This window comes from Mustelus asterias, chromosome 12 (genome assembly GCF_964213995.1).
Source record: "Mustelus asterias chromosome 12, sMusAst1.hap1.1, whole genome shotgun sequence".
Lineage (NCBI taxonomy): Eukaryota > Metazoa > Chordata > Chondrichthyes > Carcharhiniformes > Triakidae > Mustelus > Mustelus asterias.
In genome coordinates, this window is record NC_135812.1 from 85,964,185 (window position 1) to 85,978,875 (window position 14,691).

At 40.7% G+C, this 14,691-nt stretch overlaps 1 protein-coding gene across 2 annotated transcripts in view; it reads right to left on the reverse strand.

The window, feature by feature from the left end:
• lrrc45 (leucine rich repeat containing 45) overlaps positions 1 to 14,691 on the reverse strand; it is a 70,973-nt gene that overhangs the window by 17,641 nt on the left and 38,641 nt on the right. For both annotated transcript variants that reach the window (XM_078225554.1, XM_078225555.1), the window contains exons 14-16: positions 11,894 to 11,986; positions 5,750 to 5,842; positions 945 to 1,118 (exon numbers count right to left, since the gene is read on the reverse strand). In XM_078225554.1, coding sequence (XP_078081680.1) covers positions 945 to 1,118; positions 5,750 to 5,842; positions 11,894 to 11,986 — 360 coding nt within the window. The remainder of the gene's footprint in view (positions 1 to 944; positions 1,119 to 5,749; positions 5,843 to 11,893; positions 11,987 to 14,691) is intronic.

Below are 14,691 nucleotides of genomic sequence, written 5' to 3' on the forward strand. Positions count from 1 at the left end.
ACACATGTAAAGTAAGGGCACGTGAAGTAAGGTGCACGCTGATTGCACACAACATTGATTGTGAGAACTGGCACTCCCTTTGCATCCAATCAAGCTTAAATATTTATCTGTTTTTACCGCTTAAAAGTTGATAACAGTTCTATTAAATATATAAAGCATTTAATATATTAAACATTTAATATAACTGGTTGTTAAATATTCAGTGTGTATTAAATGTATTCAATCTTATTCCAAGATTATAGTGAACATTCAACCAGATTTCCCCTTAATTGTTCATTCCTATACAGTTTCTTTGAGCTTTCGTCTTGCTCAAACCCATAGAATTTCACACCATGAACTGCAGAATTACCAACAGGGTATTAAGTAACACCAAGTATCCTTCACGGACCCCACTTATCTAAATGGAAACAATCTTGAAAACTGAAACCAGTTATGAGCCTTAATAGAAACTAGAAGCAGGAGTAGGCCCTTCGAGCCTGCTCCGCCATTCATCTTGATCATGGCTGATCATCGAATTCAATATCCTGATCCCCCCCTTCCTCCCATATCCCTTGATCCCTTTAACCCCAAGAACCATATCTAATTTCTTCTTGAAATCAGACGTTTTGGCCTCAATTATATTCGGTGGTAATGAATTCCATACATTCACCACCCTCTAACATTATATTAATTAACATCTTGCATTTGTTTACATTACATAAATAGATCTTGTATTAGTTATGAAAGAATAATATCCAAAGTTTAATGTCAAGTTACTGAAGAGCTAGTTAAAGAATTGCATAACCCTAAAGTTTTAAATAAGCTCTTTCAGGTAGATGTGCTCAAATTTTAGTTAACCTTAACTTTGCTTGCAAAAAAATCCATTATTCCATAAAAATGTACAGAAATTTCATTTCAACAGTACACCAAGATACAGTAAATAACAATCAACTGATCCACAGTACCTGATTGAGACATTCAATGCAACGCTTTAAACTTTCAACCTCAAAAGTAAGCTTGGTGTTCTTTGCTTGTAACTCATTGATGGTTTGTTTTTGGATAGTACAACGGTTCTGGGATTCATCACGTGACTGGCCAATGAGATGGAGTTTCTCTTCCAAGTGAACTAACCGCTCTTGCTAAAGAAGAAAAGTGGGGAGGGATGGAAAAAAAATCAATCACAATGTTAATAAGAGTGTTATTTAGCTTGTTCCGATAAAGTGTGATCAGTCCAGAGATCCTAATCAGTTTGCCATTGATGCATTGCTCTTCACAAATTTTGGAATTTAAGTCCTGTTGGACAACAGACTTAATGTGCTGAATTATCTGCGTCCTTTGTCTAAACTTGCACACAATCCCAGAGATCTGGGTTTGAGCAAGCTTAATGCTTAGAGTCATAGAGGTTTACAGCATGGAAAGAGGCCCTTCGGCCCAACTTGTCCACACCGCTCTTATTTAAAAAAAAAAACCCTAAGCTAATCCCAATTGCCCACATTTGGCCCATATCCCTCTATACCCATCGTACCCATGTAACTATCTAAATGCTTTTTAAAAGATAAAATTGTACCCGCCTCCACTACTACCTCTGGCAGCTTGTTCCAGACACTCACCACCCTCTGTGTGAAAAAATTGCCCCTCTGGCCACTTCTGTACTTATTAGGGCAATAACTGTACATAACAATGAGTTTAAAAATGAAACACTTGAAATTTTAATTACATTCAAGTTTTGCTCACCACTCAGCCTAATTCTAAGTAATGACCAAGTTTTTCTCAGTTTTACAGATGCAAAAATTATCAACTTTTTTTTTAATGATCTGGACTATGCCCAGAATGTGAAAGCCAGCATAAAACTGATTGTCAAAAATAGCAGTTCAAGTAGCAGAGGTTCTAAAGGCACACAATCTTTGTTTCTACATGAGCCCATTTCATAACCACCAAATGTTTCATAATAATATACAGCCAATGAACTACTTTTAAAGTGTAGTCACTGCTGTAATGTAGGAAATATGGCAGACAATTTGCACAGAGTAAACTATCACAAATAGCAATGTAATAATAATCAGATCATCTGCCTTTGTGATGTCAATTAAGGCTAGGACACCAGAGATAACTCTCATGCTCTTACTTGAAATAGTGCCACGGGATCTTTTATGTAATCCAAGTAGGCAGATAGGTCCTTGGTTTAATATCTCATTCAAAAAATAGCACCTCTGAAACCCCAATTGCAGAACTCCAACAAAGAGCAATTTAAATCTTGCACAAAATTTTAATCAATCTGAAGTTAGAATATTGCACACTCCATTATAGGAAGATTATAAAAGTAAGAGAAAAGGTGGAGAATAGTTTCAATTAAATGTCAACATAGAATCCCTACAATGCAGAAGGAGGCCATTCGGCCCATCAACCTGCACCAACAACAATTCCACCCAAACCCTACCCTGTAACCCCACGTATTTACCCTGCAAACCCCGCTGTCACTAAGGGGCAATTTAGCATGGCCTATCAACCTAACACGCACATCACTGGACCGTGGGAAGAAAATAAAAACTCCACACGGACAGCCACCTAAGGCCGGAATTGAACCTGGGTCCCTGGCGCTGTGAGGCAGCAGTGCCAACCACTGTTGCACCGTGCCACCCCAATATGGATGTTTAGCTAAAGCTACAAAGGGACTGGGAACATTGAGAATTGGCAGAAATTAGATGGTTACTGAAGGGGGTTGGGGGAGGAGGTGGTGTTGGACATTGTATAAAAAAAAGTTTAAAACTCTGGCATGTGCTTATCATCTCCGCTATTTACCAAAAGGATTTGAAAATCTTCAGTTCAGTCAATGAGAGGCTAGCTGTTAGCTGTAAGGGGGCACCCCAAGGGCCTAATCAGCTATGGGCTAGTTCCCAGGCAGAACTTCACAGCTGTTGAATTACCAGATCTGTAAAAACAACATGGAGTTGTTCTACCATCTACCCTGACAGCCAAATTGTCTAGAGATAACTTAGGGAGGCAACACTATACAATTCATTAAACACTGAGAAAACTGGACAAGGGAGTGTAATTGATGTCTACCAGCCAGACACAAGTTATATTAAAAACCAATTGTAGCTAGTAGTAGATTTGAACAGATAATAGTCTTTACACTGATTGGATATTATAATCAAGTGCACATGTTTTAATTGGCCAATTGTATTTGAACGTTAAGCATGATATAAACTAATCAACAGTTGTGAGTGGATAGAGATAACTTTTGTTTCAAATGTACATCTTTTGATTGGTACATGCTAATTTCTTGCAACTGGATCTTAACTACAACTGTCTAAACAATTCTTGAATCAAAGCTCTCCCTGTCGAACCACTAGTTGGAGCACTGGGGCCAGCCTGTACTATGGTTCGTAATAAAGGCCTCGTCTGAAACGCCAAGGGCGGAATTTTCCTGTCCTGCCCGCAATGGGAATTGTAGCGGGTGGGACAGAACCGTGCAAAGATCCATTGACCTCGGACAGAATTTTCCGGTCTTGGGGCTAGCGCGGCCGGAAAATACTACCCCAAGAGTCTTTGTCTGGTTTTCTCGAGAGTGAGAGTGAAGTACACTATCGCAGAATAGCTGTTTTGTTCACAAACACAAGAATAATTAAATAAAGGTGGTAAAAAAGCATAATATAATAACGTTTATTTTTTCTTCATGCTTGAAAAATAAATTCTTCATAGAGAATAGTTAGTGTCAAATTCTCCACCACAAATTCTCAAAAAAAGAAAAAGTGGCCTGGGAAACAAAATTAAAGGATACAAGCAAGTGGTTGGAATTACAGCCTTGCCTCATTTCTATGCTATAACATGAACGCAGATGCAATTAGACATGAAAAATCCTTGAATTATAAAAAAAACAGTAATTTTACCCATTTTTACATCGCATTGTTGGTATTCTGTAAGCACCTGAAAGTTAATTATTCTTATATTTGCAATAAATGTTTGCTCTCTTGTTCCCATTTCACTGACCGTGGAAACAATCATCATTTATCTTAATATTTTTTCACAACCGGATCACTGTTAGGAACTAAATCACTTACGGAAACTCTACTTGAAATGGGAATTGGGGTAAGTTATATAAAGATGCCCAAAAGTTAATGTGGCTTGTGAAGCACTGAGTACAGCACAAGGATCACCAAACTAATGCTGAGTTAATCTTTGGGAATCTGTGCCTAGTCTGTTGAGAAACAGATGCAGCTGAGATATTAGACACCTGGTAAAGTTTTGCACTACAGAAAAGGTGATGATACAAACAAAGTCAGTGCTATTGTACAAGTACTATGTTGTACAAGGCACATGCAAATTAATTTGTAAAGCTTTTATATTTCTACACATCATACATTTCAATAGGCTGAAAGATTGCAGCCCATAAATACAAGAGTTGGAGGAAGTAGTGATAGTGTCATCACATTTGGGTTTTAGGAGTATGAGAACAGAAGGAGAAAGGAAAAACCAAGGGAAGGAAGCAGTGCTACAGCTTTTGATCCTGAGAAATAATGAGGCAGAACAGGAGACTACTTGATAAATCTGGTATTATAAAGTTTAGGTCCATCTTTCTGATGGATTCAGTGCCATTGATCACTCTTACATATAATGCTCAGGAGTAACATATTGCCCAACGTCTGAATATCAAAAAATGTAACTTGAAACTTGCAGCTGGATGCTAATACTTGCGTTAGATGTGACAACATTCAGATATGCAAAAATCACAATGGCCTTGTCGGTCCCAGTCTTACAATGAACTGTCTGGGGCCCTTGCCTCGGCAGACCAGCTTGACCTACTGACCTTTTTGATGCTTCTGACCACCAGCAGTAGGTGCTTTGTCCCTCTAACTTCTTTTCCTTTCACTGATTTCCCCAGTAAGCCTACCCATAAGATCAGCTACTTCCCACTGTTCCCCTCCTGCAAGAATGGATTCCAACCAAACTACCTTGGCCAATACCTGTATGAAGGTCATTTGAATAGGGACATCTTAAGAACACCAAGCATGATGACCACTCGAGAAATCTAAACTGATTGCCATTGTCTAAAGCAGTGGTTCCCAAAGGGTGCGGCACACCACACTGGTGCGGCGAGAGAGGATGGCAAGTGTGGCGGGAAGATTCAAGGACAATCAAAGAAACATTTAAATATGGTTTAAACAAGCATTGTTTTATACTTTCTGGATGTCCCATGATCATATTATAAAGTAGTTGTGTTCTATGTTGTGAATCAAGCACTGCTAGGAGTTGTTTTTTTTTTGTTTTTGAATGTATTTCTTATCAATAAAAAATTCGGTGTGGCGTGAGCAAATTTTTATTCTGAAAGTGCAGCCCAGTGAAAAAAGTTTGGGAACCACTGGTCTAAAGTATTCTGCCGTTTAGTCTAAATTTCAATCTACATTTCTCAGCTCTGCTATTCCTTGAAGTTAACCAAGTGAGAGCTACATTGCAATATTTAATCTAAAACAGGTCTGAACATGTTCTGGAAGAAACCGTTTAAAGTTCCACCATGTGACACCTGTATTCAACACAGCGTGGAGGACTGGGGTGTAGGATGGTGGATTTGGTGCTGATTGAAAGATTGGAAAGTTTAAAGGAGCACTAATTTAAAAGAACAAATTAAGGGAAAGATAAAGAAAGAGAGAGGGGAAAATAGGGAAAGAGAAGGAAGGAAAAAGTCAGAGTGAAATGAAGAGAACAATAGAAGTAATTAAGTTTGGAAAAGTCAGTCTGTCTTTCAACACCCTTGGTTTTTCATTTTTATTACCTCCTCCAATCGTATTTGATTCCTCACTTTTATCAGCTCCTCTTCGGCTTGTGCTCGGTGAGTTACAGCAGCTGCCTTTAGTCGGCTCAGCTCCTGTTACAGAACAAACTTTAGGATGTTAAGTATAATTTTATAAAATAATATTTTAATGGGTACATCTAGTAACTTTATAAAAGTTGAATAGTGGCAAGCTCCCATTTTTCTAAAAATACACTGCATTTCCAAAATCACAAAGGAACGACCAAATATAACTGTTAAATGTTTTCATAACCACATTCTTGGTTACAATTCAGGCTTTCATCAGGTACTTATAATTCACATTTGTAGTAACATGTTCTATAAGTATAAAGTTTATGAACTGAAACTTACACTCTTCTGCATAACATAAATGGACAGCATGCCAGAGGATTAGCAAAGACAATTTATAACCACATTATTACCCACCCAACAACGTAAGCAGCTCATTCCAAAAGGTCTTAATCAGCAAACAATGTTAAGGTTAATACTAACAACTGAATTACAAATTTGATAATTATACACAGGTTCCCTCTCATCAGTTTTTAATGAGGTAGAATTATAAGAACATAAGTGCTAGGAGCAGGAATAGGCCACCCGGCCCCTCAAGCCTGCTCTGCCATTCAATAAGATCATGGCTGATCTTTTTGTGGACTCAGCTCCATTTACCCGCCCGCTCACCATAGCCCTTAATTGGTTTACTGTTCAAAAATGTATCTATCCTTGCCTTAAAAACATTCAAATGAGATAGCCTCAACTGCTTCACTGGGCAGGGAATTCCAACAACAAAAATATGATTGATCACCACCATACAAAATTAAAGATTCAGTATAGACATTTTTGTGCCCGTTTCTTTTCATCAAATTAACTACCTGAAACTAATCTTCAATTTATATGCATTCTGTATAGCATAAAATACGATACAGATTTGGTTTTCCATTTTAAGGCATGGCAGAGGAAGGAAATGGTTGACAATTATGGATGACCCATGAGCTATATCCCATTGAAAAGACTGGCATTTAATGTGCTATGAAGTTGTCATATGCCTTGCAGCTTAAAATTTGGGTCTCCCTTCCCTGACATACTGCTTGTATATTTCACATCAGATTTAATTTTATTATCACTCTTTTAAAATAAAGAGCATGCATCTATTTGAATTTGTAAATTTGGAACTGATTTATAATAAAACGAAAATGTGCTGCCCGATTAACTTAACTTAATAATTCAAAGCTGTTTTGCACAGATTTCAAATATTACCTCCCTCTATTAATTCTTGCTTATTAATTAACTGAGCGAGATTACAGAGTAGGAGATAGATTTGAAAATTGCCATCTTGTACCAAACATCGTCAATTGGATTCAGCCTGCTTATAAACCAGCATTGGTAAAGGAAAATATCAACAAGCAGCATGAAGTCATAGAGGTTTACAGCATGGAAACAGGCCCTTCGGCCCAACTTGTCCATGCCGCCCTTTTTAAAAAAATCCTTCTAAGCTAGTCCCAATTGCCCGCATTTGGCCCATATCCCTCTGTACCCATCTTACCCATGTAACTGTCTAAATGCTTTTTAAAAGACAAAATTGTACCCACCTCTACTACTACTTCTGGCAGCTTGTTCCGGACACTCCACCCTCTGTGTGAAACAATTGTTCCTCTGGACCCTTTTGTATCTCTCCCCTCTCACCTTAAACCTATGCCCTCTAGTTTTAGACGCCCCTACTTTTGGGAAAAGATATTGACTATCTAGCTGATCTATGCCCCTCATTATTTTATAGACCTCTATAGGATCACCCTCTCAGTCTTCTACGTTCCAGAGAAAAAAGTCCTAGTCTATCCAGCCTCTCCTTATAACTCAAACCGCCAAGTCCCGGTAGCATTCTATTAAATCTCTTCTGCACTCTTTCTAGTTCAATAATATTCTTTCTATAATAGGGTGACCAGACCTGTACACAGTATTCTAAGTGTGGCCTTACCAATGTCATATTAACATGTCTTTTCCGGTGCCTAGGTCGATGCCAGGTGGTTCATCCGGTTTCACTTTGTTGAAACTTTGTAGCGATTGTTACAACTGAGTGGCTTGCTAGACCATTTCAGAGGGCAGTTAAGAGCCAACCACATTGCATAATCCATTGCACAAATTGCAAAAAAACCACATTGCACAATCCACATAAACATATTAACATTTGGCATACAGTTACATACAGTGATAACTCTGACATCTGAGAAACATTAGTACTGTATTCAATTGAGTCTAAACAACCATTAATGGGCTCAAACTGACAAGTCTAGAGGCATAGAGTAAGAATTCATGCTCCATAGCACTTCATACAACTCCATGACCATGATGGCTCTTAGTTCTAATGTTGAAGCTGTGCTGGCATTAAGAAGCAATCTTTCAGATTTAGTTATTTAGTGACTGCACCATTTGCTGTATACATTTCTTTGGTTTAAGCGGAGGAGCATCTTCAAATTCCAAATCTGGTGTTTACATTTTTAAATATTAACCCAAAATCTGAATCGCCCACCATATAATAACTTGGGGGGGGGGCGATGGCCTAGTAGTATTATCGCTCAACTATTAATCCAGAAACCCAGCTAATGTTCTGGAGACCCGAGTTCGAATCTCGCCATAGCAGATGGTGGAATTTGAATTCAATAAAAAAAATCTGGAATTAATAATCTACTGATGACCATGAAACCATTGTCGATTGTCAGAAAAACCCATCCTTTAATATCCTTTAGGGAAGGAAATCTGCCATCCTTACCTGGTCTGGCCTACATGTGACTCCAGAGCAGCAATGTGGTTGACTCTGAAAAACTGCCCTCTGAAATGGTCTAGCAAGCCACTCAGTTGTAACAATCGCTACAAAGTCTCAACAAAGAAATGAAACTGGATGGACCACCTGGCATCTACCTAGGCACCGGAAAAGACAACGGCAAAACAAACAGCCCTGTCGACCCTGCAAAGTTCTCCTTACCAACATCTGGGGGCTAGTGCCAAAATTGGGAGAGCTGTCTCACAGACTAGTCAAGCAACAGCCTGACATAATCATTCTCACGGAATCATACCTTACAGATAACACCCCAGACACCACCATTACCACACCTGGATATGTCCTGTCCCACCAGCAGGGCAGACCCAGCAGAGGTGTTGGCACAGTAGTGTACATTTGGGAGGGAGTTGCCCTGGGAGTCCTTAACATTGACTCTGGACCCCATGAAATCTCATGGCTTCAGGTTAAGCATGGGCAAGGAAACCTCTTACTGGTTACCAGGTACCGTCCTCCTTCGGCTGATGAATCAGTACTCCTCCATGTTGAACAACACTTGGAGGAAGCACTGAGGGTGGCAAGGGCGCAAAATGTACTCTGGGTGGGGGATTTCAATGTCCACCACCAAGAGTGGCTCGGCAGCAGCGCTACTGATTAAGCTGGTCAGGTCCAAAAGGATATAACTGCTAGACTGGGGCTGCAGCATATGGTGGAGGAACCAATAAGGGGAAATAACATACTTGACCTCATCCTTACCAATCTGCCGGCTGCAGATGCATCTGTCCATGATAGTATCGGTAAGAGACTGCACAGTCCTTGTGGAGGTGAAGTCCCGCCTTCACATTGAGAATAACCTCCATCGTGCTGTGTGGCACTATAACCGTGCACAAATGGGACAGACTTCGAACAGGTCTAGCATCTCAAGACTGGGCATCCATGAGGCGCTGTGGGCCATCAGCAGCAGCGGAACTGTACTCCAGCACAATCTGCAACCTCATGGCCCGGCATATCCACCACTCAACCATTACCATCTAGCCAGGGGATCAACCCTGGTTCAATGGAGAGTGCAGGAGAGCATGTCAGGAGCAGCACCAGGCATATCTAAAAATGAGGTGAAGCTACCAAACAGGACTACTTGCATGCCAAATGGCAAAAACAGCAACGGATAGACAGAGCGAAGCGATCCCACAACTAATGGATCAGATCTAAACTCTGCAGTCCTTCCACATCCAGTTGAGAATGGTGGTGGACAATTAAACAACTCACTGGAGGAGGAGGCTCCACAAATATCCTCATCCTCAATGATGGAGGAGCCCAGCACGTGGCCCAGTGCAAAAAATAAGGCTGAAGTTTTTGCAGCAATCGTCAGCCAGAAGTGCCGAGTGGATGATCCATCTCGGCCTCCTCCAGTGGTCCCCAGCATCTCAGATGCCAGTCTCCTGCCAATTCGATTCACTCCACGTGATATCAAGAAATGGTTGGAGGCACTGGATACTGCAATGGCAATGGGCCCTGATAACATTCCAGCAATAGTACTGAAGACTTGTGCTCCAGAACTTGCCGCTCCCCTAGCCAAGCTCTTCCAGTACAGTTACAACACTGGCATCTACCCAACAATATGGAAAATTGCCCAGGTATGTCCTGTACACAAAAAACAGGACAAATCCAACCCGGCCAATTACCGCCCAATCAGTCTACTCTCGATCATCAGTAAAGTGATGGAAGGGGTCATCAACAACACTATCAAGCATCACCTTCTCAGCAACAACCTGCTCAGTGATGCCCAGTTTGGGTTTCGCCAGGGTCACTCAGCTCCTGACCTCATTACAGCCTTGGTTCATGCATGGACAAAAGAGCTGAATTCCAGAGAGTGACAGCCCTTGACATCAAGGCTGCATTCGACTGAGTGTGGCATCAAGGAGCCGTAGCGAAACTGGAATCAATGGGTATCGAGGGCAAACTCTCCGCTGGTTGGGGTCATACCTGGTACACAGGAAGATGGTTGTGGTTGTGGAGTGTCAGTCATCTCTGCTCCACGACATCTCTGCAGGAGTCCCTCAGGGTAGTGTCCTAGCCCAACAATATTCAGCTGCTTCATCATTGACCTTCCCTCCGTCATAAGGTCAGAAGTGGGGATGTTCGCCGCTGATTGCACAATGTTCAGCACCATTCGTGACTCCTCAGATACTGAAGCAGTCCATGTCCAAATGCAACAAGGTCTGGACAACATCCAGGCTTGGGCTGACTAGTGGCAAATAACATTCGCGCCACACAAATGCCAGGCAATGACCATCACCAATAAGAGACATTCTAACCACCACCCCATGACATTCAATAGTGTTACCATCACTGAATCCCCCACTGTCAACATCCTTGGGTTTACCATTGACCAGAAACCTCAACCGGACTCACCACATAAACACAGTGGCTACAAGAGCAGGTCAGAGGCTAGGAATAGTGCGGCAAATAACTCACCTCCTGACTCCCCAGAGCCTATCCACCATCTACAAGGCACAAGTCAGGAGTGTGATGGAATACTCCCCACTTGCCTGGATGGGTGCAGCTCCAACAACACTCAAGAAGCTTGACACCATCCAGGACCAAGCTGCCCGTTTGATTGGCACCACATCTACAAACATTCAATCCCTCCACCACCGACGTTCAATAGCAGTAGTGTGTACTATCCAAAAGATGCACTGCAGCAATTCACCAAAGATCCTTAGACAGCACCTTCCAAACCCACGACCACTTCCATCTAGAAGGACAAGGGCAGCAGATACATTGAAATACCACCACCTGCAAGTTCCCCTTTAAGCCACTCACCATCCTGACTTGGAAATATATCGCCGTTCCTTTGCAGTCACTGGGTCAAAATCCTAGAATTCCCTCCCTAACGGCATTGTGGGTCAACCCACAGAACATGGACTGAAGCGATTCAAGGCGGCAGCTCACCACCACCTTCTCAAGGGTAACTAGGAATGAGCAATAAATGCTGGCTAGCAAGAGACGCCTATGTCCCACGAATGAAGAAAAAAAATTAATGGCAGGTTTGTACTGTAAACATATACTTTGGGACCTGGGCTGAGAATTTCAATCTCATTTCATTTACGATCCTTACTAATTTCACAAGTGGTAATCCATGTTCGCTTGTTGAATTGGGTGAATCAAATTGGGCAATTTGACCATACCACTGCAATTTTTCTGGGTGGCAATAAGCATAAGACGGACACATTTACATTTCTATAGCAGCCTTCAATGAAGTACTTTTGAACTGCGGTCAATGTTGCAATGTAGTATAAAAGAAGTTAGTGTCTATTCCACTATCTTCTTGGTTTACTCTGTAATTGTTGTTCACTCACTGTTTCCAGCTGAATTCGAATATTTTCAAGTTTCTGAATTCTGTCTTGCAATGACCGTTCACTCTCTTGCAGATGCGCATTCATGTGTTCCTTCTGATCAGATGAGGAAAAAATGCAGAACAAAAAAATGTGGAATCCTGTCAATCAGAAAGCTTATATACCAAATATCCTCAGATAGTAGGTTTAAAACTTTCACATTCAAACATTTAAGAGTCTGGACATTGAGATTTTATTTCTTGCTTCTGCAGAAATGAGTAATAACATTTGTCTCTCCAATACACAGAACCTTTCCAATCCAGAATGCTTGGCATGGTACCACTTCCAGATTTCTGAATCTTCTGAATTATAGAATGACACGAGAGCACAAGTTTATGAACTGGAAAACAACGTTGATATAAATATTTACCTGATACATAAAACAGTGATAAAACATTATAAAGCAGTAATAGAAATCATTTTAATAATCCAAATGCTGTAACTTCTTTGTTTGTACCCGCAAAGTATTGTTTTAAAATGATGCCGGTGATGTTGAGGGTCTGCTCAAAAATGTTCTGGACAATTGATGTTCCTGACTGGAGAGGTTAGTTTTTATTAAAAAATTGAATTGTCCAAAGTTATGTAATTGCTTCACTTATAGTATATTCAAAGTCAAAGTGTAGACTATGCTTCAGTTCATTTCTAAGCATACTATATGCTTAAACTTAAAAAAAAAATCACAAACTCAACAGTTAAGAGGCTGCTCTGCCTTGAGACTTCAGCATCTTTCAGGAATTCTGAACACTAAGATTTACTTCACCTTCTGACTAATGGCTCTCATTTCATTTTTAATTCTCCACTCTCCCCCAACCTTCGTTCCCCCCCTTTCCCCACCCCCCCCCTCCAACAACTAACCCTGAAAGGAAGATCACTGTTCTTAAACTGCCTCACTTTTTTAGTTCTTAACACTTTTCATAAATGTACATATTTACATAGTGGAGCATCTCTGTAATGTTGCATTCATGACAAACACAACCTGCAATCTGCTGCCACCTACTGGAATCTATATTGAATCACTATACTAAGAAAATATAATATATTTTCATCTCTGCACATATCCAGAGGAAAAACAACTGGCACTTTGGAATAATGTTTTCACTTTTTATCGTAGCATGAGTGAGAATTCCTAAACTAGGAGCTTTAACATGGAGAGATGGTGGCACAGCGAACAACGTGCCATTAACCAGTAATCCAGAGACCCAGGCTAATGCTCTGGTTCAAATCTTTCCATGGCAGATGGTGGAAATTACATTCAACTAATTAAAAAAAAGCTACAGTTGAAAGCTAGTCTTAGCAATAGTGACCATAATTGAAAGGGTTAAAAATCACACAAGTTTAAAAATAACGTAAGCTGCAAGCTGAACCTTGGGAAAGCTATGTGCAAATCACAGGTTTTTATTAAAGTAAGCCCAGATAAGGACTATCTAACTGAAAGATGTGCAGCTGCATTTCATATCTGCCTATTAGAATAAGGAACAATAAAAAGGGAGATTGAGATACCATTGGTCACAGATATAGCTATCATTTCTTGACGATATAACATGCATAAGTTTTAATTGGACATTATACCCTTATGTATACATGATGTAACCATAACTATGATTGGATAGAGATAACTCCTATTCGGTTATTGGTATATGCTAATTACTTGTAATCAAAGCTGAATCTTTAATTACCTTTGTATTTCTGAATTTTTCACTCTGAATGCCCTGGATGGACATTCAGGGTCCCAGAGCTGACTATAGTAAAGTTCATCTTAAACCACTCTGTTTTACTTTGTTTGGCTACTTGAGGGGAACGATAGTTTTTAAATACAACAAGGAAACCATCGTAACAATAATTATCATCAATTGTTATGAAAACCCATCTGGTTCACTTATGGCCTCTGGCCTACACTTGGTTAAATCTTAGCAACCCTTAGACGGCCCAGCAAATGACTCAGTTGTACCAAACCGCTACAGAAAATTGAAAAGGACTAGAATCAGATGGATCTTTCATGTCAGTATTGGTAAGAATCTTTGTGAAGATGAAGTCCCATCTTCGTACTTCATCCTCATACAGAGCATACCCTCCATCATGTTGTGTGGCACTACCACTGAACTAAATGATAGATCCAGAGTAGATCTGACAATTCAAAACTGGGCATCCCTGAAGCACTGTGGGCCATCAATAGCAGAATCAATCACAATCTGTAATCTCATGGCCTGGCACATCCCTCATTCTGCAATTACCACCAAGCCAAGGTTCATAGAGTGTGCCGGGGACGTGCCAAGAGCAGCAGGAGACATATTGAAAATGTGATGTCAACCTGAAGCTACAACACAGGGCTACTTGCATTCCCAACATTGGAAGCAGCAAGCGACAGACAAAGCTAGCAACTCCACAACCAATGGGTCATATAAAAACTCTGCAGTCCTGCCAACTCTAGTTGTGAATGATCGTTGACAATCAAGCAATTAATTGGAGGGGAGGCTCCACAAATTTCCTCATCCTCAATAATGGAGGAGCCCAGCACATCAGTGCAAAAGACAAGGCTGAAGCATTTGCAACTACCTTCAGCCAGAAGTGCCAAGTAGATGATCTACCTCAGCTTCCTCCTGAGGTTTCCAACATTAGAAATGCCATTATGGGCGTCACGGTAGCACAGTGGTTAGTACTGCTGCTTCACAGCTCCAGGGACCTGGGTTCGAATCCAGGCTCGGGTTGCTGTCTGTATGGAGTTTGCACATTCTCCCTGTGTCTGCGTGGGTTTCCTCCGGGTG